The sequence below is a fragment of the Ovis aries genome, chromosome 14 (assembly GCF_016772045.2).
Source record: "Ovis aries strain OAR_USU_Benz2616 breed Rambouillet chromosome 14, ARS-UI_Ramb_v3.0, whole genome shotgun sequence".
Taxonomy (NCBI): domain Eukaryota; kingdom Metazoa; phylum Chordata; class Mammalia; order Artiodactyla; family Bovidae; genus Ovis; species Ovis aries.
The window spans coordinates 52,458,542-52,482,007 of NC_056067.1; the positions used below are offsets into that span (position 1 = coordinate 52,458,542).

General features: G+C 57.6%; 1 protein-coding gene across 1 annotated transcript in view; it reads left to right on the forward strand.

Annotated features, from left to right (window-relative positions):
* Positions 1 to 21,836, forward strand: part of CLPTM1 (CLPTM1 regulator of GABA type A receptor forward trafficking) — a 27,931-nt gene extending 6,095 nt beyond the window's left edge. Inside the window, exons 2-14 of the mRNA XM_027978464.3 lie at positions 311 to 423; positions 6,477 to 6,600; positions 7,583 to 7,741; positions 10,096 to 10,213; positions 14,490 to 14,575; positions 15,320 to 15,440; positions 16,000 to 16,244; positions 16,979 to 17,072; positions 19,056 to 19,246; positions 19,521 to 19,616; positions 19,938 to 20,073; positions 20,711 to 20,878; positions 21,099 to 21,836. Of these exons, the coding sequence (XP_027834265.2) occupies positions 311 to 423; positions 6,477 to 6,600; positions 7,583 to 7,741; positions 10,096 to 10,213; positions 14,490 to 14,575; positions 15,320 to 15,440; positions 16,000 to 16,244; positions 16,979 to 17,072; positions 19,056 to 19,246; positions 19,521 to 19,616; positions 19,938 to 20,073; positions 20,711 to 20,878; positions 21,099 to 21,388 (1,941 nt within the window). The 3' untranslated portion in view covers positions 21,389 to 21,836. The remainder of the gene's footprint in view (positions 1 to 310; positions 424 to 6,476; positions 6,601 to 7,582; positions 7,742 to 10,095; positions 10,214 to 14,489; positions 14,576 to 15,319; positions 15,441 to 15,999; positions 16,245 to 16,978; positions 17,073 to 19,055; positions 19,247 to 19,520; positions 19,617 to 19,937; positions 20,074 to 20,710; positions 20,879 to 21,098) is intronic.
* Positions 21,837 to 23,466: the final 1,630 nt, after the last annotated feature.

The following is a 23,466-nucleotide window of genomic DNA, read 5'->3' on the forward strand; positions in this document are numbered from 1 at the left end:
GGCACCTCAAATCCTGGGAGCATCCTGGCCCCCGGAGCACTGGCCTGTCCTCCGAGTCAGACTGTCTCTCTCACCTTCACGTGTGCACCTGCGGCTTCCCTCATTGCCTCCCCTGCGCCGGCCAGCTGGTTATAACTTAGGGCTCAGCTCTGGCGTCTACTCCTCCAGGACTGCTCCCTGACTCTCAGGCTGGGCCAGGGGCCCCCTCTGTGCTCCGCCCTTGCTGGGCCTCAGCACGCGGTGGCATCTGTGACAGCCTCGGTGCATCAGGATGCGTCCTCCGTCCTCACTCTGGCCTCTATCCCTGCAGGTGACCAGCAATGGCAGCGTCGGGAGGGACCCGCCAGCAGAGACCCAGCCCCAGAACCCACCGCCCCAGCCAGCACCCAACGCCTGGCAGGTCATCAAGGGTGTGCTGTTCAGGTGAGTGGATGCGGCTTTGGTGCTGTTCACCGACAAAAGCTCAAATAGGAAAGTGTAAAGAGGGCATCCTCTGGCAGTGCTGTGGTTAGGACTCTGCGCTTCTGCTGCCGGGGGTGGGAGTTCAATCCCTGATCAGGGAACTAAGCGCCCGCAAGCCTCATGGTACGACCAAACAAAAGTTAAAGAAAAAAGAGAGAGGAAAGAATCACTGAGAATGGCCATCATCACTGTATTGTGGAGACCCTTTCTATTTTTGCATAATTCTGGAGGCTGGAAGTCTTGAGATTGAGGTGTCAGGCTGTGTTGTCCCCTCTGAGGCCTCTGTCCTCGGCGCCTGGCTGGCCGTCTTCCTGTGCCTTCACCAGGCCTTTCCTCTGCCTGCGAGTCTGTGTCCTAATCTGCTGTTCGTATGTGGGCAGCAGTCTTGTGGGATTGGGGCCCACCCTGAGTAATGACCTCACTCAGCCTTAATCACCTCTTCAAAGGCCCCATCTGCCCGTACTGGCACTGAGATACTGAGGGTTAGGACTGCCAACACGTGAACGTGGGGTGGGGTGGGGTGGGGACGCAGTTCAGCCACAACATTTGCATTACATAAAATCTAGCATTTTAGCTTTTTATATTTTGGCCGCACTGCAAGGCACGTGGGATTTTAGTGCCCCGACCAGGGATGGAACCTGTGCCCCCCTGCACTGGAAACCTAGAGTGGTAACCTCTGGACCACCAGGGAGGTCCCATTTAATTATCCTTAAGTGTGCCATTCAGTGGCATTTGGCATATTGATACTGTCACGCAACCATCAGACCATCTATCTGCAGAACTTTGTCATCTTCCCCAAACTGAAACTCTGTGGGTTTCCCAGGTGGCTCAGTGGTAAAGAATCCGCCTGCCAGTGCCAGAGACGCAAGAGACATGGGTTTGTGGCTCAGACAGTAAAAGCATCTAGTTGCAATGCAGGAGACCCAGATTTGATCCCTGGGTTGGGAAGATCCCCAGGAGAAGGAAATGGCAACCTACTGCAGTAGTACTCTTGCCTGGAAAATTCCATGGATGGAGGAACCTCGTAGGCTACAGTCCATGGGATCGCAAAGAGTCGGACAGGACAGCGATTTCACTTTCACTTTCTTTTCTAGTATTCTTGCCTGGAAAATTTCTTCCCATGGGGGAGCCTAGCGGGCTATAGTCCATGGGGTCACAAAGAGTCGGACAGGACTGGGCACACACAGAGTCCGCAGCTCTGTACCCATGAAACACTGACTCCTGTCTCTCCCACACCCCCTTCAGCCCTGGCCACCACCATTCTACAGCACCTTCTGTCTCTCTGAAGCTGACTGCTCTGGGTGCCTCCTGTAAGTGGGGCCATACGGGCTGTCCTTTCGAACCTTTTGCCTGTGGATTCGTATGATCATCCCAGGTGCCAGGAGGACAGGACCTACCTTCTGGAAGCCCAGCCTCTGACCAAGCCCTGGGGAGCCTCCAGGAGGGTGTGGGAGGTGGGGGGAGGAATCTCCCGGGTGGGTTTCTTCTTCCGTGGAGCCCCTCCCTTCTCTTCCCTGTTCACTCCCTCCCGTCCCCTTGCCCCCATGTCCAATAGCAACTCTATGGACCATAGCCCGCCAGGCTCCTCTGTCCATGGGGTTCTCCAGGCAGGAATACTGGAGTGTGTTGCCATTCCTTTCTCCAGGGGATCTTCCCAACCCAGGGATCGAACCCACGTCTCTTACATCTCCTGCATTGGCAGGCGGGTTCTTTACCGCTGGTGCCAACTGGGAAGCCCAGTAAGGAGTTAGGATCTTCTTATCTTATATATCAGTTTCTTCTTTTCATGCTTCAGGCTCCTAGGAATACAGATTATTTTTATCTTTCCCTTCATTTTTACATAAGAGGTAGCCTATTTTACACAGTTCTGCACCTTGATTTTTCTCATTAACAATGTATCTCCGAAACCTCTCCACATCAGTACATAAGAGAGCTTCCTTCAGATAGGCGTTCTTCATACAACACAGTGTTGGGTCATTTCCTTCCCTAGAACCAGGCAGCACCAAGAAGCGGTCCCCATGGCTGCCCGGGGACCTTCTCCATCCAGAGTTCTTAGATGGGCTTCAGGCTTTGTGCTCAGGGGCCTGTGAACTCTCAGAAGCATGGAGCAGGCTGTGAGAGTGGCCTTTTGGGGGAGTAGAGGGTAGACCATGGTTTTCACTGCCTCCTGCAACGATACCAGTGGTTACCTGGAGTAGGGGTGGGATGGGAGGGCGGTTTCATATGCTTTTTTATATACTTACCATATGCTTTTTTATATACTTAATATTTTCTGTGAATGTATTGATAGACTGCCTGCTTGAGGTGGGTGGGAAGTCTCTTTTATTTGCTCACTCCAGTCAGTTGAAAAGCAGTAGGTGAGGCCAGCCCTGGTATCTTTGGGCTGGGCCTCCTCGTCTGGGAGGTGGGGATGGTGGGCTGCATCCGTGGGCTGCATCCGAGAGGGCCCGCAATGAGCAGATGGTGCACACTGGAGGGAACTGGGGATCTGGAATCCTGCAGAAAGTTTGGTCTGGCCTGCCACGTCTTAGACACGGGCACAGAAGCCCAGAGTCGATGGGTCCCCTGCAGGCCACGCGCCAAGTCAGGGCAGAGCTGCCTGTGGATGTCCTTGCTCCCACACTCTCTCTTGGCATGTTTACTAAAATCAGAGCTTCTCTTGGAAGTGTAGGGGGCCCCTGGAGATCACCAGTGTCAGACCTTCCCCAGCCCTGTGCATCGGGGACCTCCTGGGGTGGCAGCAGATGGGTCAGCTGAGCGTGGCCCCCGAGACCCCAGGGCTGTGTGCCTTGTACAGGCAGAGGCAAGTCCCTGCGCCTCATCCTGCCCTTCAGTGTGGTTTGGGGCTCAGCAGGGAGGTACCCACGCACACTAGAATTCCCTTGTAGCATTTTTCCAGTTCAGAGTTTGTTGTATGCCTTTTTTCCTATGATGAAAGTAGCGGTGATAGCTGACACGTCTAAAGCATTTACTGTAGGTACCAGGCTCCATTCTAGATGATGTATATATCATGTGTGTGCACGTACGTATCATGCATCTAATGCTTATAAACAACCCTACGTGGTAGGTAGTATTGTTCTCATTTTAACTGTTGAGGAAATGGAGGCCTGGAGAGGTTGAGTCCTGCCTGAGGTCTCACAGTCAGGAAGTAGCAGAGCTGGACTTTGGATGCAGATATTGCAGCTTAGAGGCTGAGCACTTAACCTTTCCGCCACACAGCTGAACACAGCCTCTTGCACGGTTGAACCACGTGGGGATTGGGTGCCTGTGCTGTGTATCCACGTGTAGCGTATAGTTGGCCTTCTGTGTGGCGACTCCTCTGTATTTGCCGTCCCACATCTACAGGCTCAACCATCCGTGGATTGGGTAGTACTGTAGTATTTACTACTGAAAAGGATTTGTGTGTTCAAACCTTGGTTGTTCAAGAGGCAACTGTCTGGCTTTTCACACCTGTGATCAATAAGTCCTTGTCTCATTTAGTAATTACAGAGCTGCATGTATATGAGAGACCTGAATTAACACAATAGAACTTTCCCTCTGTCTCGTGTACTATTCTGGACTTAGGCAGACCAGGGTTATGCAGTGTTCTGCATCCCAGATCCCTTCCTGCTCTGTGTTCATTCCTGGATTTTGCCGTCTATCCTCATGGCCTAAAACCGCTGCTGAGGATGTGGCCACGATGTCCACGTCCCAGGAGGGAAGAAGAAGTCAAGGAGGGACGCTCTGTCTCTTGAAGATACTTGTATGACATACTGTTCTTACACTTTACTGGCCAGGACTTCACCGTGTGTCTACACCTAGCTGAAATGCTAGACTTGTAGTCTTCATTCCAAGTAGCCAAGAGGTCCAGTTAAAATTTAGGTGTTTTCTTTCTGATGGAGAAGGGGAAGATGAATATTGGGAGAAAACTAGCAGTTTGCTATAGTCTTATTGGGGGGCTTTTATTTTGTTCATTAAAAAATATTCAGAAAGCAAAGCATAAAGAAGAAAATACAAATCACCCACTGGTAGCCAGCATCCATCACTGCTGTGTTGGTGGCGATCCTTGCGCTGCGTGGGCTTTCGTCTCGTTGCAGCGAGCCGGGGCTGCTCTTCATTGCAGTGCGCAGGCTTTTCCTGCGGCGGCGTCTCTTGCTGCAGAGCGTGGGCCTGGGGGCTTGCTGGCTCCAGTAGTTGCGGCTCCCAGGCTTTAGAGCGCAGGTTCAGTAGTTGTGGCGTACAGAGTTAGTTGTTCCTTGGCATGTGGGGATCTTCCCAGAGCAGGGATGGAACTCATGCCTCCTGCATTGGCAGGCGGAATCTTCACCACTGAGCCACCAGGGAAGCCTCTGCGCGAATGTTTTTAAAGACAGTATTGTGTTTTGAGGCATTTTGTCCTGTTTTTGCTTGCCCCCAGATCTTTCCTGTTCCCTCAAAGCAAGGGGTCCATTTTAAAGTTGATTTGTACTTTATACCTGTCTTTGCTTTTCTGATGGCATAAAGGTGCATTACAGATTGTTGGGATTTTTCTTTTCTTTTTATTGCAGCAAAAAATGTATATAACACAAAATTTACCATTTTAACCGTTTTTAGGGGCACCGTTCTGTGGCGTTAAGTACATTCGCATTACTGTGCAGCCATTATTGCCAAACTTCTCCAAAACTCTTCATCTTCCCCATCTGAGACTGTCCCCACTAGACACCAACTTGCATTTCTCTTTCCTCCAGTTCAGATTTTCTGTGGGGTTTTTAAGTATATTACACAATATGGAAGGGTAACTATATATTTTCCTTCCCCTTGCCTTTCTCCTTTAAAAGTGTATCCTGGAAATACCTCTGCTTCATTTTCAACTCAAAGGTTGTATATTATGTTCATTCAATTTTGTAAATTGAGAAACTAACTCTAATGTATTTGCTTTAACTGAGAAGAAAAGAAATATGTCTACACAACTATACTTTAACAAAAATGAATAAAGAGAATATATATTTACATGTGTTATGTATAAAAATATATGTAAGAATATATGAAGAATATAAAGAATATATTGCTGTATTAAGACTTGTAATTATATATATAAAATTGCTGCCACTGCTAAGTCGTTTCAGTCGTGTCCGACTCTGTGCGACCCCATAGATGGCAGCCCACCAGGCTCCCCCGTCCCTGAGATTCTCCAGGCAAGAACACTGGAGTGGGTTGCCATTTCCTTCTCCAATGCATGAAAGTGAAAAGTGAAAGTGAAGTCGCTCAGTCATGTCCCACCCTCATTGACCCCATGGACTACAGCCTACCAGGCTCCTCCGTCCATGGGATTTTCCAGGCAGGAGTACTGGAGTGGGGTGCCATTGCCTTCTCCAATAAATACATATATATATAAAACTAGTGTTGGTATTTTCTTACTATATATGTATATTTTTTTTGGCCATGCAACAAGGCTTGTAGGATCTTAGATCTGCAACCAGGAATTGAACCCACACCCTCAGCAGTGAAAGCGCAGAGTCCTAACCACTGGCCTGCCGGGGAATTTCCTACATAACTCCTCCAACTAGTTTCCAGCAGGAGAGTTGGTCTGCATAACCTAGCCCAACGTTACTAAAAATAGGGACTCACGATTCCTTGCTATCTGCTCCTCCGGTTTTCAGCTGACTTGAAGTTCTGAGATGTTGCTCTCCCTAATGTCTGTGCCTCCAGAATGGTGGGATTCCAGATTCCAGGGTTCTCAGCTTTGGGATTCCAGGGGACTGGGACATGAGGTTTCCTAGTTCTGAGGTTTCGAGGTTTCTGAGCCCTTGTGGCCACCAGACTCCGGTGGGAGTCAGCACCAGGACCCCGCCACTGGCGGACACAAGCATCTGGGGTCTGTCCCAAGGCATGGCCTTTGGGGGCATCTGGTCTTCTCAGCAGCCCTGCAACTGCCTTCTCAGGGACCCCCCCACCCCTGATCAGACCCAGTCAGGCCCCAGCAGGTGCTGAGTCAGGTCAGGGGTAGCCACACTGGGAAGAAAAGGACTCACCACCTGCCCTGCTTGCCTCCTCAGGATCTTCATCATCTGGGCCATCAGCAGCTGGTTCCGCAGAGGGCCGGCCCCTCAGGACCAGGCAGGCCCCGGAGGAGCCCCGCGCGTCGCCAGCCGCAACCTGTTCCCCAAAGACACTTTAATGGTAACCGCTGGCTGGGAAGCCAGACCTGGGAGGTGAGGGGGAGGGGAGTGACACGGGCAGTCAGCACCGACGCCATCCCTCGTCACAGGCAGGTCTGTGCACGGGTCTGGGGTCAAAAGACTCTAGGTTCATCTTCAGCCTATGAAACCTGAGTCACTCAAGTGACTTTACGAGGAACCAGGAAGCTCTTTCAGGTTTGGGCTGGTGTCCCCTCTGGGGAAGAGGGACATCATGCAGGAGCAGCCGGTGTTCTGACCTCAACAGTCTTGGCTTCTCCCACGTTTGTGGTTCTCCAGAGCTCTGGGATGCCAGATTTCTCGGAATTCTGGCCAGCAGGCTCACCACTGTCCAGCTGGTCCTTATCAGGAGACTTCCAGGTTCTGGAGAGAGAAGGCCACGGGGACGTGAGAAGGGAGGGGGTTCCGATGCTGCGTCTGCAGCGTCCCTGGCTTCTCAGTAGCCGGCCGACACTGCTGCACACCGTGACTGGGCTTTATCCGTGGGAATTCTGATGAAGAAGCCCGTGAGAGGCTGAGAGGGAACATAATGCAGGGAGGTTCGGATCCTTTCTAACCCCAAGTTCTAATCGGCAGACTGGCCATTGTTAAGACTCAAGGTGGATCCCTTGGTTGGGAAGATTCCCCTGGAAAAGCAGTGGCAACCCACTCCAGTATTCTTGCCTAGGAAATCCCATGGACAGAGGGGCCTGGCGGGCTACAGTCCATGGGGTCGCACAGAGTCGGACCTGACTCGAGCGTGCACACCTTCTTAGACGCCATAGGCTCAGACCAGGACAGACGTGGTGGGGTATGAGGAAAGAGATTTATTCTGTCAGTGGCCACGCTTTTCCCCACTACCCCTCCCCACCCCAGATTGTTCATATTACTGTGATGACAGCTCCTTATCTGCTCTTTAATCTGTCAACCTTCAGAGGCTCCTATGAGCAGCCCTGGCTCACTCCCCCCGCTTCCTCTCCTGACAGAACCTGCACGTGTACATCTCTGAGCACGAGCACTTTACAGACTTCAACGCCACGTCGGCGCTCTTCTGGGAGCAGCAAGACCTCGTGTACGGCGACTGGACTAGTGGCGAGAACTCAGACGGCTGCTACGAGCACTTTGCTGAGCTCGACATTCCACAGGTGGGCACAGCTTCTGGTTTCCGGCTTCACGGCTGCTGGACCAGCACTCAGGGCGCTTGCTTGAACCAGCTTCTAGGCTGGCAGTCAGGATTGAGGGTTCCAATCCTGGCTCTACCTTCAGTCCACACGCTGTTGAGCACAGGCAACTCCCCGAGGTCTCTGGGCCTCGTCCCCCTGACCTCTCCAGGCAGATGGAGTTGGAATTGGCCTCCCACCTGCTTTCAGGGTTGTGATCTGTGTTTTAAACCAGTGAAAGATCAGTAATCGCCCTGGAGGTGTCCAGTCAGGCAGCCTGGTTTGAAAAATACAGTTAGTATTGATTAAGTGCTCACTGCATACTGGGCACCAGGCTAGACTGACTGAGGGGAACCGCCCAGGGCAGTGGGAACTTTTCTTTCCATTTGACGAATGAGGAAGATTAGGTACAGAGAGGCCACACCCAGGGTCACACAACCAGTGAGTTTTGAACTCAGGCTGTCTGACTGTGAACTTTGACAGCCCCAGGTTCTGATCCCACCTCCTCCAGGAAGCTCTCCCTGACATCAGGCTCAGGCAGAGCCCTCTCTGGGCTCCCCCACCAAGCCTTGCCAACTCTGGAGGGGGGTGGTCGCTACCTGAATATGGATCTCTTTCCGTGTGGGACTGAGAACCCTGTGACGGTAAGGCCAGGGCCATCTTGGGCACCGCTGTGTCCCCTGCTCTGCCCAGCAGTGGGCTGGGTGCAGAGTCCGTGACTGTTGAAGCATCCGTGAACTTGATGGCTCTGAATGTTGCCGTCTCTCTGGGGCTGCCCTCACTCATGCCTCCCCATCAGGTCTTGTCTTCAGCCTCCTAGGGAGGAGGGGTGCCACGTCCGGCTCTGGCTTGGTCTGTCTGGCAGCTGGAGGTGGTGGGGCGGATGCAGGCCTTCTGAGGCAGGCAGGACAGCCCAGGCCATGGGAGGGGTGACTCCTCCCGCGGAGACTTCACGTCCAGCCCCTAGACCCCTCCCCAAGATCCCAGGAGGGCTGCGGGGCAGGAAGCCAGGCAGTGAGGGCTGCTCCCAAAGACTTGGAGCTCACCTTCCTTCCCAGCTTTGTGACGGGAGGGTGTCCAAGTTGTCCCTGATGTTGATTTAGGGAGGTAACCGAGCAGCGATATGGAGAAGCCAGTGCCACTGGAAGAAGAATTTACTACTTACATTTCCTGGGAGGAGGGGGCCCACCACACCATGCAGGGCCACATGCGAAAGTGCCAGGTTTGGGCAGGAGCACTTCCAAGGGGCGAGGGGAGGCCTCCGCCAAAACCTCCCTCCATTGAGGTTTCCTGGGGAAAGGCAGGCCAGGAGGGGAAACAGCTTAGGACTGGCCAGCTTGGTCAGTGTGTAGGCTCCAGGCTGGAGGGGTGGTCTCTAGTTGTCTGGTGCCTGCCCTGGGTGCTTCAGTGCAGCCTGGGGTATGAGAGTCAAACAAAGGGCTTGTTGTGGGTGTGGACTTGGGCGTCTTGGTTTGCGTTTTAAAGGTGTCTTTGAAAGCAGGTGAGTTGCTTATTATTTCTAGGAGTCAGCTAGCCCTGGGAGGAGCAGTCTCTCCTCCGCCAGATGTGAAAACAGCATAAAATATAAAACGTAAAAATAAAAAGAAATAAAAAACATAGTTAGCACAGAGGTGGGCTTAAAAGACGGAAGTTGAGGACACAGTGCGGCCAAGTGACTCCCAGCTCCCATGAAAGTCAGACAGAGAGGCTCCGGCCAGGCTTTGGCCTCCCTGCTTCGGTTTCTCATCTATGCTGGGGGAAGGGCGGGCAGGGAGGGGGCATGAGAAGAGTGGCGAAGGACCCAGGAGGACACAGACGGTGAGAGGCAGGGCCCTGGGGGAGCCCACAGACTGGGTTTGGACAGATCCACTTACTCACTGCCTGTAGCCTCTCCACGTGGGCCTCAGTCACCACATCTGGAAAATGGGATAATAACATGCCCCACTGCCTGAGGTTTACGTGCGTTGTGTGGATGTGAACTCACGGGATCGGGCAGTTGCCATTCAAAGTGTGCAGAGCAGGGTCTGACCTCCATTGTTGTACCGTTTAATGACTTCGGGCCTCTGGTGTTTATTGAGCTCGTCCTCTGGGCTCAGCGACCCCGGGTGCTCCTTACGGGCCTCCTGTGCCCTCCGTGCTGACCATCTGTGTCCTGCACATGGACCCTGAGGCTCAGCGAGCCACACAGCTATTGTGTGCTGGAGCCCGGTTTTGAATTGGAGTCTAACTCCAGTGTCCGGCCTCAACCCCTCAGCTACACTGCCCACCCCGAGCACTCAGGACATGGGGGTGAGGGTGGGGATGTCACTGTCTCCTTGTCCCCATGCACCACCTTGCAGAGTGTCCAGCAGAACGGCTCCATCTACATCCACGTCTACTTCACCAAGAGTGGCTTCCACCCAGACCCTCGGCAGAAGGCGCTGTACCGCCGGCTCGCCACAGTCCACATGTCTCGGAGTAAGTTCCTCCCCGCCCTGAGGTCCGGCTGGTGTGGCCGGACTCGAACCCCGCGTACCCTGCTTGTCTCTGGACACCCATGGACAGGCAGGAGAAGAATCTGCTTAGAGCAGGTGGAGAAAGGGCCTTTGGAGGGAGAGGAGTTGGTGTCACAGAAGGGGAGGGCGGGCCGGCCGTGCACAGTGCAGACCTCTGGGCCTGGCAGACCAGAGGGTCCAGAGTAGTCTGGGGGCAGATGCTAGCTGGACTGGGCGAGCAGAGGGAAAGCAGAAGGCCCTTGGCCGTCGGTTCCATCCAGCGTGATCTCCGGTCATCCATGTCAGCTGCTCCTGGAATGAGTGCTGCACAGTGGGCGTCTGGGGCCTCTCTTGGGGCCTGGTGAGGCTTCCGAGCTGCAGGTTTGGGTGCGTTCTACGTGGCTGTATTCCAAGCCTCTGTCCCCCCACACCCCCCAACACACGCCTCTGCGCGGGGCCGCTCTTGATGAGGCAGGCTGGCAGGGCCACATCAGCAGACTGGCTGCATTCTCAGCCTGCTGGTGCCGCCGAGCGCCAGGCGCACCCCTGAGAAGCTTGATCTGGTGAGCAAACCCTGGGACTGCCAGTGACCCCAAGAAGCCCCAGGTCAGAACTGTGGCCATTTACACAGCCTTGTACTGAAACTGAGCTTCTCTCTACCCTCGGCCTCTTCTTAAAATTTTTTTTTGTTTTAAATCTTGTTACAAGCACATGGTTTAAAACTCAAGTAAATTCAACCAGACAGCAGAACTCACCCATCTCCTGCCCACCCCCTCTCAGGCTCCCCCGGTTTCCACTCCCCACTGGCAGCTGCTCTAGCTGTGTCTGCTCCTTAATCTTCAAGGCTCCCAGTAACAAGGCGATGCTGCAGTCTTTGGGTTTTTCTGTTCTAGACATTGTCTCTTGACTTCCTACTCTGGAAGAGGAAATCTCAGCTCAGGAACGAAATTTGATTAGATTCAAATTCAACATTCAAATGATCTTGAGTTTGTGGCTCTTCCTCCATCTAAACCACACAGTGTGTGTGTTTATTTTTCCCTTCCTAGTCTAACTTCTTTTCCGTGAGGTTAATAATTATCGGCATTTTTTCATCTGCTCTTTGTCTTCTGTCCTTGAGTCCACTGTCTCCTAATGGTCAGTCACGGGACTCTCTCGACACACTTGGGTTTCAGCAGATCTAGAGAACAAGACCCCCTGCCTCCCACCCACCAAAGCCCCATCCCCTTCGTGTAACTGCTGTGCGCCCCTCGCTGTGATTCTGTTGTGCCTGTGGACTTGGTTAAGATCCCTCCAGCTGTTTCGTGTGGGGCAGCGGCAGGTGCACGTTGATTTGCATGGTTAGGTCTTTCCCTGCTTCTTTGGGTATAAAAATAACCCAAAGGATGAGAGTACTTTTGTGACCATCTACACTGGATGAAACAAAAGACTGACTCTGTCAGTTCTCAGCGCTGAGTCGGGAAGGCCCCGGGTGTGCCGAGCGCTGCTCTAAGCAAGCGTGGCTGTGGACCATGCTCTGCAGGGTGTTCCACCCGGCCGGCTGGCGGGCTTCAGTGGCGCGCATCCTCGAAGATGTGGGCTGAGGGGGTGTGGTCTGCAGCCCCCGCTCCCCACCCCACCAAAAATGTGTCCCTGCAAGTCTGGTGACACGTGCCTGATGCTGAGAGGCTCCCTTGAACGTGACCCAGGCGGGCAGCTGCTCGCCTGTCTAGTTACCCCCGTCAGCCCTGCTCAGTGCCAGCATCCTTTGTGGTTTCATCTTTAGTGAATGTGATCTGTGTCACTGTGTGGCCAGGTCATGTTCACGGTCAGTGTGACAGATATTGGCGTGCTCTGCAAAATAGAGTCTGCAGCCTGTGAACCTGAGAAACTGCCGGGGTCACCCAGGCTTGCCTCACAGCTGGGCCCTCTTAGAACAGGGGCTCGGAGGGACGCCAGCCCACTCCAGGGCATAGAACGAGAGAGAGTGTGGGATCGGAAAAGCCCCCTCCCCCAAAGGACCAGCGATCAGGACTCTAGCAGAGTGCTGTCCCGTAGAGATACAGCGCCAGCCACAGAGATCATTTTAAGTTATCTAGAGCCCATGTTTAAAAAAAAAAAAAGATGAAAAAATGATTGTTAGTAATAATTTTACTGAGGTCAGTGTGTTGTTATTTCAGCATGCAATCAGTATAAGAAATTAACAGGATGTTTTACTCTTTTCCGTGTGCTCCGTTTCAAAGTCCAGTGTGTTATGCACTCATAGCACATCTCCGTTTCAGCGAGCCACATGGTTGGTGCTTGGCATGTAGTTCTAGAAGCTTTAACTCCTAAAAACGGGAGCTCCTTTCACCCTTTGGAAGCCAGTTCCATCTCAAATCATAATCCCATCTAATGCCACCAAGTTGCAGAATGTTCACCACCCCGGTGGAGAAGCCTGTCTCCTCTGGGGCCGGCCCCTCCCTCCCCCAGACAGCCTCCTTCCCCCAGGTGTGGAGCCTGTCCAGTGACGGTGACACGACCAGTGGAGCACGCCCCCAGATCCGTTCCCCAAGGTGTCCACCCTTGGGCGTTTCCTGCCTTCCCCCGACAAGTGGGGCCTAGGTCTCAAATGCCTTCCCCGTTAGTAAGAATAGAAGTGCTGGGATGATATTCCTGGGGATGATAGGAGCAGCTGTTCCTGGGCTGAGACCCTCAGTCAATTGCCAGGAGAGTTCTTGAGCATGAGCTCGTCCATGGCTTCCAGAAGCCCCCAGTTGGGAACGAGTGGGAGGGGCCTGGGCCCTGTGGCGGGTGTCAGTGTGACTGTGCCGGGATGTCTGCTTGGCTGCGCTCTGTAGAACAGAGAGCCGCCTCCCAGTGGTCCTGCCCAGGAAAGGCAAGGCTTTTATCCCCATTGTCAAGAGCGGGAACCGAGGCCCAAGGAGGTGACATAGCTTACCAATGGCCCCCAGCTTGTAGGAGACAGAGCCAGGGTGTGACCCCAGGGGCCCCCAGTCTTGGCTAGCTCCCTCTCCCAGTTCCTCATCTCTCCCTAGCCCCTGAGGGCAGGATGAAGTCTCAGATGGGCCGTATGAGGCCCCAACATACGGAGGAGCTGAACAGTTACCCAGCCGGGGAGGAGGCGGGGCGACAGAGTGTAAACAAGCACCAGCCCTGTCTGTCTGGCGTGTTTTGGCAGGGTTGGGGGCAGGGTGGCAGGGAGCCTGTGGCTGACCTGGCCTCCGCAGGAGGAAGTGAGGTCCATTCCTGCCCAGGGACTCAGCCCCACAGTACTTTCCACATTGGCGGCGCTCGGCCTTCTCCAGCACTGTCGCGGCCCACCTGTTTACATTTGTCAATCCCGCTGCTTGTCACTATGGGCCCAGCCTAGAGTGGAGAATACGCCAGAGTCCAGGATGGGCCGAACCCCACCTGCAGTTCGTAGACTGGTTGAGGGGACAGACAGCAGACAAGTAAACCAGTGCACAGGTGACCAGTGGGTGGTGATGGGCTGTTGTGAAGGAAGCAGAAATGGCGAGGAGCAGGTCTGGGCAGTCTCCTTCAGTGGAGGGGGCAGAGGGCCATGTAACCAAGGGCTGGAAGGGGGAGAAGGAGCCAAGGAAGATTCCCACCCTGATGGGTCCCTGCCAGGGAGACGCAGCAGGTCGTCCGAAGGCTCAGGGTCAGCGCATCTGAGGAGAAGGAAGTCGGGTGGGCGAGGGAGGGAGGTGGCATGGGCTGAGAGTCAAGGGGGCCGTGGTGAGCCTCTCAGGGGCCTTGCCCAGGGCAGTGGGAGCCCTCCAGGGTTCTAAGGCAGAAGGATGATGCGATTACAGGCTTGGTCTCAAAGAATCTGGCTTTCCTGGGCAGAGGGAATCTTAGGGGGCAAGAGTGGCCACCAGGAGGCCAGTACTGAGGTGACTCTGGTCACCAAGGAGGGGGTGCTGTGGCTGGCCTGGAGGGGGACCCAGGAGGGGAGGCAGTAGTCTGGTGCTTGGCATGTGCTGGAGGGCACGTCCACCCAGGGTGGGCTGATGGAACGGATGCAGCAAGTTGTGGAGAGGGAAGACAGGACAATTTGATGGATGCTACTGTGGCCATAAAGATGGGGACCCCGAGGCTAGGTGAGATGTGGAAGGCAGTGCAGGCTCTCTGGTTGCTGCTGTTGTCGGTTGGTGGGTGGAAGAGTGGGAACCAGGAGCCAGGTGAGCAGCCGTCGGTGGGCGGAGGTCTGGGGCCTGGGTCCCCTGAGTGCCAGCCCATCTCAACGTCCACCCCTTTCCCGGCCTCCCTCCCTGCAGTGATCAACAAATACAAGCGCCGGCGGTTTCAGAAAACCAAGAACCTGTTGACGGGAGAGACAGAAGCTGACCCAGAAATGATCAAGGTAAACACGAGCAGAGCCATCAGGTCCTGGGGGCGCCGTCCGGACCCAGGTTTCCAGCTCAGCAGGCAGCCCAGGGGAGTCGTTTCCTGCACGGCCCCTGAGCCACTGGGGGAGCCTTCATGTCTGAGCCTCAGTTCCCCTTGCTGGAAGCAGAGTCAGGATGCAGTTAGCTCTCAGGGAGCAGGGCTCCAGGCGAGGTTCCAGCCGACCTCTGGCAGTGGCGGGGCTGGCCCTCTGCGCATTGTACACAGACCCACCCAGAAGCCTCTCGCCAGCCCGTTGGGTGGGTCCCGGCACAGGCAGACTTGCCTGAGGTGTCAGAGCCAGGAGATGGCAGGGCTGCGATTCACAACCAAGTTGCCGGGCCCAGAGCCCAGGGTCGGCCTGGCACAGAGGAGGCAGTGGCTGATACTGTGGCTCTGGAAAGAACACTCTCCATCAGCCCAGGATGTGAACCGGCCCCAAGAGTCTCCCTCTCCACAAGGTGGTTCCAGGCAGGAGGGTGGCCCCTGAGCACGGAGGCTGCACTCCACAGCCTGGCACGCCGTCCCATCCAGGTGGGCAGACCTGCGTGTTGTCCTCCAGTGGGTGGCTGGGGCCAGCCAGGGCAGCGGAGTCTAGAGGCCGGCCCTCGGCCAGCGGTCCCTGCGGTGGTTGCTCTTCTGCTGTCACAGTGGTCGTGGGAGTCCTCTGGAGGAAGTGAGCAGCCGCCTCTGAGGCCCCCTACCCCCTGTCTCCCCTCAGAGGGCCGAGGACTACGGACCCGTGGAGGTGATCTCCCACTGGCACCCCAACATCACCATCAACATTGTGGACGATCACACGCCGTGGGTGAAGGGCAGTGTGCCGCCTCCCCTGGACCAGTGTGAGTCCCGCCCTGTTCAGGCTCCCGACGGGCCATTTCCTCATCTCCTGGCCCCACGCCCCGACCCCTGTACTCCCTGTCGTCTCCAAGTAGGTGTCTCCCCTCCCAAGCTTCCTGCCCCACCCTCTAGACACTCCCCTTTCTCTCCCTCCCGCAACCCTGATGACCCCAGCGCTGACCACCGTGTGCCCAAACCGGTCTCATCTGGCCCACGAGCTTTCTCCAGAAGGTGTACACTGCCGCCAACCTTGGAGATGGGGGCAGCATCACTCAGGAAGCCAGATTTCTGACTCTTTCACAAAATCCTGACACGCGGTGGCCCTTGGGGCCTGCCCAGCCTGCCCTTAGCCTGCACCACCCGCCCCCCCCCCGCCCCCCGAGGTCATGCCGTCTTTCGACTCCTTGGCACAGCCCAGAAATGTCCCCTACGCGCCAGTCTCTGTCTGGGGGCCCCACTGGGTCCCCGCAGACATCTGAATTTGACCCATTGGTCCTCGGAGGCTGGAATCGGCCCACCCGCGTGGGTGCCGAGTGGCAGCGCTGCCCCGTGTGTCTGCAGATGTGAAGTTCGACGCCGTGAGCGGGGACTACTACCCCATCGTCTACTTCAACGACTACTGGAACCTGCAGAAGGACTACTACCCCATCAACGAGAGCCTGGCCAGCCTGCCGCTTCGCGTCTCCTTCTGCCCGCTGTCGCTCTGGCGCTGGCAGCTCTACGCCGCCCAGAGCGCCAAGTCGCCGTGGAACTTCCTGGGTGACGAGCTGTATGAGCAGTCAGACGAGGAGCAGGACTCGGTGAAGGTGCGGCAGGGGTGGGGCCTTCCCGGGCTGCAGGAGGGGAAGGGGAAGTGGACTGCGCTGCTGGCCTGGGGGCCGCTGGCCGGTGCTCTCCTGCCCACAGTTTCACAACCTCTCAGGGCCCCTCCCCGTGGGGGGCAGGAAGCAGGCACTCGGCCTCCGGCCCTGGCTGGCGCTGGGGGTCCTGCCTCTGAGGCGCCCATGGCCGTCTTTGCCGTGGCTTTTCTGTTGGCCGGGCCGGCCCTCTGGGTCTAGACCTGTCCCTTCTGCCCCACGGCCTGCCGCCTGGCCTCTGGGCTCCGACTCGAGGTCTCTGCTCGCTCGCCCTGTGTCCTTGAGCAGCATCCTTCTCTGCCCGCCTCTGGCATGTTGGGTCTTGGCCGCACTTGCCTGGGGCCGTCTCTGGTGTTGGGTTTCTGTCCCTCACTCCGACTCTCTTAGTTATACTCTGCCTGCCCCCATCGCTGTCCCCGTCTCTCTTCTCTCCCCATTTTCCCCCCTCCCTCTCCATGCATCCCTCGCCCACCGCTCTGTGCCCATCTGCCCATTTCTGGCCTGCTGTCCTCCTGGCCACCACGCCCCCTCCCCGGAAGCCCCAGGGTCAGGTCTGTGGGATTATCATCAGGCTCTTCCGGAGCTCGAGGAAGGCGAGATGGGCCGGCTAATGGGGAGCCGCTGCGGTCAGCCCTGGCCGGGGCCCGGGGGTGCTCACGGCCATCTCCCCATCCCCGCCCCAGGTCGCCCTCCTGGAGACCAACCCCTACCTGCTGGCGCTCACCATCATCGTGTCCATCGTCCACAGTATCTTTGAGTTCCTGGCCTTCAAGAATGGTAGGGGTGGGCCGCAGGGCCTTGTGAGAGGCCATGGGGGACTGGGGGCACGGGGGTGCGTGTGGGAGGGTAGGGTGCACTCCCTCCCTCTTCCTCTTGGGCCCTCTCCCTGCATGTGGCCTGCCAGCCCCGCTCTCCAGAGGCCTAGGGAGCGGCCACCAACTCCCAGCCCAGAAACTCCCGGCCGCCGGGCGTGTCGCAGGGGGAGGGGCAGGCCCGCTGTTCTGGCAAAGGTCTGGTCGGCACCGCCAGGAAGCAAGGCCGGGGAACTCCAAGGCCGGGAGCAGGGAAGCCCCACAGCTGCTCTCACCGCCCTGCCCGGCAGGCTACCCGTTGGGGGAGACCCCTTGGGGGGAGCGGACAGGGCCCACCTGAGTGGGAAAGTGGCAGCCGTGTCCCCAGAGAACCCCAAGGTGCCAGAGGCCAACAGGGGCAATGGCCACCTGCCAGGCACTGTGGGGGCACCCTCACCAGTGAGCTCATGGAAGCCCCGCGACCAGGGCCCGGGAGGCAGCATCCCCTCCCACATTGACGGATCAGAGAGGTTGGTTCCTTGCCCACGGTCATATAGCTCCCAAGCAGCCCAGCCAGGACTTGGATACGGGAGCCCGCTCCAGCTCCCACTTCATACTCCTGGCCCTGCCAGCTACTTCTTCCTTCTCTGGAGAACCCTGGTCTGAAGGAGGCCTGGCCCTTTGCAGCTTCTGAAAGTGGTAGTAGTAATGAGTACTGTTAATATTATCATCCTTATTATTAAGAGGGTCTGGCCATGACTGAGTTACTTTCTGGAGAATTGTAACATCAAAACCCAACAGTAAATGGTGCTGACTCCAGTAGGGAGGAGTCTGTTAGCCCAGGTGGGTGCCGCTCCGGGCACCAATTTGCAGACACTCCTGCTGGCTGCAAGCCGGTCCCTCAGGGTCCCTCTTTGCCTAAGCAGAAATGAAGGCACAGGGGAGGGAGTCACTTGCCCAAGGTCACAGAGAAAGGGTGTGGGCCCTGGGAAAGCTGGCTTTATACCCTGTGCTTGCTGCCCCTCTGGTCTAAAGTGGAACTCGGATCCACTCACCCCTGCCAGAACCCCTGTATGTCTTTGAACACATTCTTCCTAGTTAGGATTGGGTGGGGGAGGTCCTGTGAGAGTCTAATGGTCTGACAAGAGACGAGTGAGTCTGTTGGATGTGCTGGGGCTCGGGAGTCAGAATCAGAGCTGGCTGGGCAGCCAGCACCCAGGCCATGCCTCTGTGACCACAGGCCTGGCTTCGCCCTCAGAAGAGCTGCATCGTGCTGAGTCAGCCTCCTCTGGTGGCAGGGGCTAGGTGCACAGCCCAGCAGGGTCCCACAGTGCCATGATCCTCGGGTCCACGGGCAGACCAGGGCCAGCAGGGGGACTGAGCTGGGGCCCCCGGAGGGTGGCAGGGGTCTGGGGGGGACACAGGAAGGAGCTTCCGTTGGAGAGCAGAGCCCGTGGTCCTTGTGCGCGCCCCAAGCGTGGGTGCCGGCCGGTTCCTTCAAGGGTTTGGGGCCGTGGGCGGAAATAGTGCACGGGCTGGATTTTCCCACCCAGCGGAGGCACCACAGCACCAGGGTGGACAGCTCAGGTCTGGTGTCACACAGACCCGCCTTCCGTGTAGATTCTGCCAGGCCAGGCTGTGTGGCCTTGGGATGCTGCGGCCCTGAGCACTGAGCGCGTGAGGAGCCCCGGAGCATGGCCGCTGTCTCACCATCATTGACCATCTAGGGACTGACCCTGGTTGGGGTTGGGGATGTCCAACCTGAGGACTGCAGAGATCCTGCCTGTCTGGGGCTTCGGCAGCACCCACGGAGCTGACTCTCAGGGGAAACGGAAGTCGTGTGCTCCTTCCCCCTTGGCAGACCCAATGCCGTCCTGGGAGTCTGAGGAGGTCAAGGCTTGAGGGAGCTGCAGCAGGGCCCAGGCGGCTCCTCACCTCCCGGCTGCCCCCTGCCCCTTCCCGTGCACAGATATCCAGTTCTGGAACAGCCGGCAGTCCCTGGAGGGCCTGTCTGTGCGCTCCGTCTTCTTCGGTGTCTTCCAGTCCTTCGTTGTCCTGCTCTACATCCTGGACAACGAGACCAACTTCGTGGTCCAGGTCAGCGTCTTCATCGGGGTTCTCATCGACCTCTGGAAGATCACCAAGGTCATGGATGTCCGGGTAAGGCCGGGCTGCCACACCGCGGCGGGAGCCCCGGGAGGTTGGGAGTGGGGTCGCACGGCCCAGCCAGACCCTGGAGCTGGCCCCGGGGGATTCCCAGTGCCTGCCGCACTCCCAAGACCAAGGGGATTTTCACACCAGGGGATTTTTCGGGTCACACATGGGGCAGGGGAACTGGGAGCAGTGGGGAAGGTCAGGGGCTGGAGCTGGCTGGGGGTGGGGGAGGGCGGGAGCCGGTGCGGCAGCTGGCCGCAGCCTCCCTGCTTGTCTGCAGCTGGACCGGGAGCACAAGGTGGCAGGGCTCTTGCCCCGCCCAACCTTCAAGGACAAGTCCACATACGTCGAGTCCTCAACCAAAGTGTACGATGACGTGAGTGTCCCCCTTCCCAGTGGGCCCCAGGGGCCTCTCCAGGCACCCGCTCGCTCCTGGGGGCCCCAGCTCTGGGCGGTGGTTGGGGGCTGGGACGCCTGCCTGTCGGCTGACAGCCCCTTGCTTTAGGGCTTGTGTCGTTCCCTCCAGTGTCCTCTGTCTGCCACATCGACTTCCTGGCTGAGTCCAGAGTCCCCAGGGCAACCTGGAAATTCCCCCGGCCTGGCCTGCCAGACCAGGTGTGGGTGGGTGGGGGTGAGGAGCCAGGGTGCCAGGTGGGGCCCAAGGAGCCACATCCCAGCCCCGGCCTGTGCCCCGCAGATGGCGTTCCGGTACCTCTCCTGGATCCTCTTCCCGCTGCTGGGCTGCTACGCCGTCTACAGCCTCCTGTACCTGGAGCACAAGGGCTGGTACTCCTGGGTGCTCAGCATGCTCTACGGCTTCCTGCTGACCTTCGGTGAGCAGGCCCCGGGTGCCCAGCCCCCATGGTGCCCAGCCCCCATGGTGCCCGGGCAGGTATCCAGGCATGGCTCTCAACCCCGTGCTGGGGCCTCGACAGTGAGCGAATCAGCCTGGCCCTGCCCTCTCCACACTTGAGGTCCAGTGTGGGGAGACTGACCCATCCCCAGACAGGGATACTTTGGGGTAGTCAGGGATGGCACATGGGCAGCCTCAAAGTGCTGCCCAGTCTGATTCTGGGGTCAGAGAGGGCTTCCAGGAAGCCCTGGACAGTGCGTTTCAGTCCTCATCCCCAGGGGAACCGACAGAGTGAACAGGCAGACAGTGAGCAGGTGATGAGTGCTACGAAGGAGTGAGAAGGAGGGGGCATTGAAGCTGGTGGGGGGCCTCTCTGAGGAGGTAACATGTAAACTAAGGCCTGAAAGATGCCTAGGAGGGAACTGTGCAAAGATCTGGTGACGCAGGCGGAGCGAATGCAAAGGCCCTGAGGAGGATGTGCCGGGCTGTTGGAAGTAGCAAGGAGGCCGGGGGTAGCTGGAGCAGAGTGAGGAAGGGGCAGAGGCCAGGAATGCAGTCGGGGTGGAGGGTCATGACCCCTTTCCTCTGCTCACCGGTGTCCCTTCCTCACCCCACAGGCTTCATCACCATGACACCCCAGCTCTTCATCAACTACAAGCTCAAGTCTGTGGCCCACCTGCCCTGGCGCATGCTCACCTACAAGGCCCTCAACACCTTCATCGACGACCTGTTTGCCTTTGTCATCAAGATGCCTGTTATGTACCGGATCGGCTGCCTGCGGGACGGTGAGGCCCAGTGGGTGGGTGGGTGTGTGGGTTGGTCGGCAGTCCCCCGGCAGGCTCTCAGCAGAGCTGGGCATGGGCGGGGCCCAGCCTGAGGGAGGGTCCCCGGCCTGGGGGCTCAGCCCACTCTGGGCAGGACCACTCCTCCACCCCGCCGCAAGCTGGGGGCCGAGTGGGCCCTGCCTGCGTCCCTCACGCCACCTCCTCCCTGCCCCTCCCTCAGATGTGGTCTTCTTCATCTACCTCTACCAACGGTGGATCTACCGCGTCGACCCCACGCGGGTGAACGAGTTTGGCATGAGCGGCGAGGCCCCAACTGCAGCTGCCCCCGTGGCTGAGGCCCCGCCAGCAGCAGGGGCCCTCTCACCTGCCCCCAGCCCTGCCACGACCACCGAGGCCACCGGGGAGGAGGCCTCTACATCCCTGCCCTCCCAGGCCCCCCAGGGGCCCAGCTCTGCCAGCGAGCCCCAGGAAGCCCCTCCAAAGCCAGCAGAGGACAAAAAAAGGGATTAGTCACTCCTGGTCCTCCTCCGCCCAGGCTCCTGGTGACCACCACCCTGCCGCCCTGGCCCCTCGCCACCCCATCCCCATTGCCCTTTCCCTGGACAGATCGGGCCGGGGCGGTGGGAGGCCCCCTACGGCTGGGGCCCAGCGTGAGGCGTGGGGGCCGGGGCAGGCCAGGGCCCGTCATTTGTGGAGGCGCCGTCCGTCTGTCTGTTCCTCTGTGTTTCTAGCCATCACGCCCCGCCAGCCCAGCACCATTGGGAATCATGGTGAAGCTGATGTGGCACTGCCGAGGGGGTGGGCCAGGCGGGGGAGGGGCCGGGGCCCCACAGAGGGATGCCCACGGCCGTCCGTCATCTTGTCCCTCGATCCCCCACCAACCCCCCTCCTCCCAGACCACCGCCCTTTAACACAGTCTGGATTTAATAAATTCATATGGGTGTTTAACTTAAACTCAGCAGAGCCCCCACCTCGTGCCTTCCTTCCTCTGCCACCCCAGGGAGCAGGTGTGGGCGGCTCTCCTGAGCATACACAGGGACGCTCTAGGCCAGGCCCCTTTTTCATCCTTCTCCCCTTCCCAGAGGGTTCCAGAACTGTCCCATCTCACAGACGGGGAAGCTGCTTGCCATGACCTCACCGCCCCACCACTCTTAGCCACAAAGCTGTGTCAAAGCCTCACCAGTGCCCGCTGATTATCTCCTGGCCTCAGGAGGCCTGGCAGGGCAGGAGGGCAGACCTACCGCCCCGAGAGTTGAGTCAGCCTCCCTCAGTCCATGGTCCTGGGACCCTGGCTGACTGACCTTGCTTCTGGGCTTAAGAGCTCATCTCCAGGGGGACCCCAAGGGTGAATCTCAGCTCAGAACCGTGCCAGGCTGTGGCATCCATAGCTGTTGGGGTGCCATCAGCACCCTCAGGGCTGCCTGTGCCAAGCACCCAGCCAGAGTCTTGGTGTGTGGTGTGCCTGCCTTCCCGACAGGCTGGGTACTGGTTCACCCACTTGTAGGTGAGGGGACTGAGGCCCCTGGGTGTCCCTGCACTCCCAGGAGTTGGTGCCCCGCATTCCCAGGTTTCCTTTTTGTTTGTTTATTTGTGTGGGTGTTCTCATCAGTACTTCTAGGAGAGGAGCCCTGGGGCTTAGAACCTCTGCCACGGTGCCCTGCAGAGCCAGGCAGGGCATCCAGGAGGTGTGTACAGAGCCCCAGCTGTGGACACAGGCGCGTGTGCACACGCTGCGGGTTCCACCCCTCAGGCAGCTGCTCCACTCCCTCTCCTGCTGTGCGACAGACCCCGAACCCACTTCCTAGGAGAGAGCCCCAAATCCTCATCCCACAGCCTTTGGCAAGACCCATCAGTGTACCCCACAATTGCTTGGGGTTCTCACTGCTTCCACTGAGACCACCTGGTCCAGGCTCCTCATTGCTCTGGGGTCCCTCCCACTTAGCCTCCTTCCTGGTCTTTTCTTTTTTTGTTACCCTGCATGGCATGTGAGATCAAACCCATGCTCCCTGCAGTGGGAGCGTGCAGTCTTAACCATTGGACCACCAGGAAAGTCCTGAGCAGCCAGAGTTTTGTGAAGCTCAAGCCTGACCGTGCTCACTTGTTCAGAACCTACCATGACTCCCCAGTACCCTTGGGAGAAGAGCCCAGGCTGCTAACAGTGCTGAACACGTGGGGAGGGGGCTTCTTAACCCTTACAGCCTCATCTCCCTTGCTCTAACTAGCTGTGACCTCTTACCCTCTGCCACTGTTCCCTTACCTGAGACATGCCACCAGGCATGTCACCATGTCACAACCCTTCATCTTACCCTATGCATCCTCCAGGTTGTAGCTCCACAGCTCCTCCTCCAGGAAGCCCTTCCTGACCACCTCCTCTGGGACAGCCCCCACCACCACCAGCTCCCTGGTCCCACATCCCAGCCCTGCCCGCTAAAGGTCATCACTACCTGGGGACAGGTAGTGTCCACTATGGACTGAGCCCTGTAAGTCTCAGAGCTGCCTTGGCCATTGCTGTGTCCATGGCACAGAGGAGTCACTGAATGTGCTGAGTGCATGTTTGCACAGTTCTGACTCACAGGCACACATCCAGA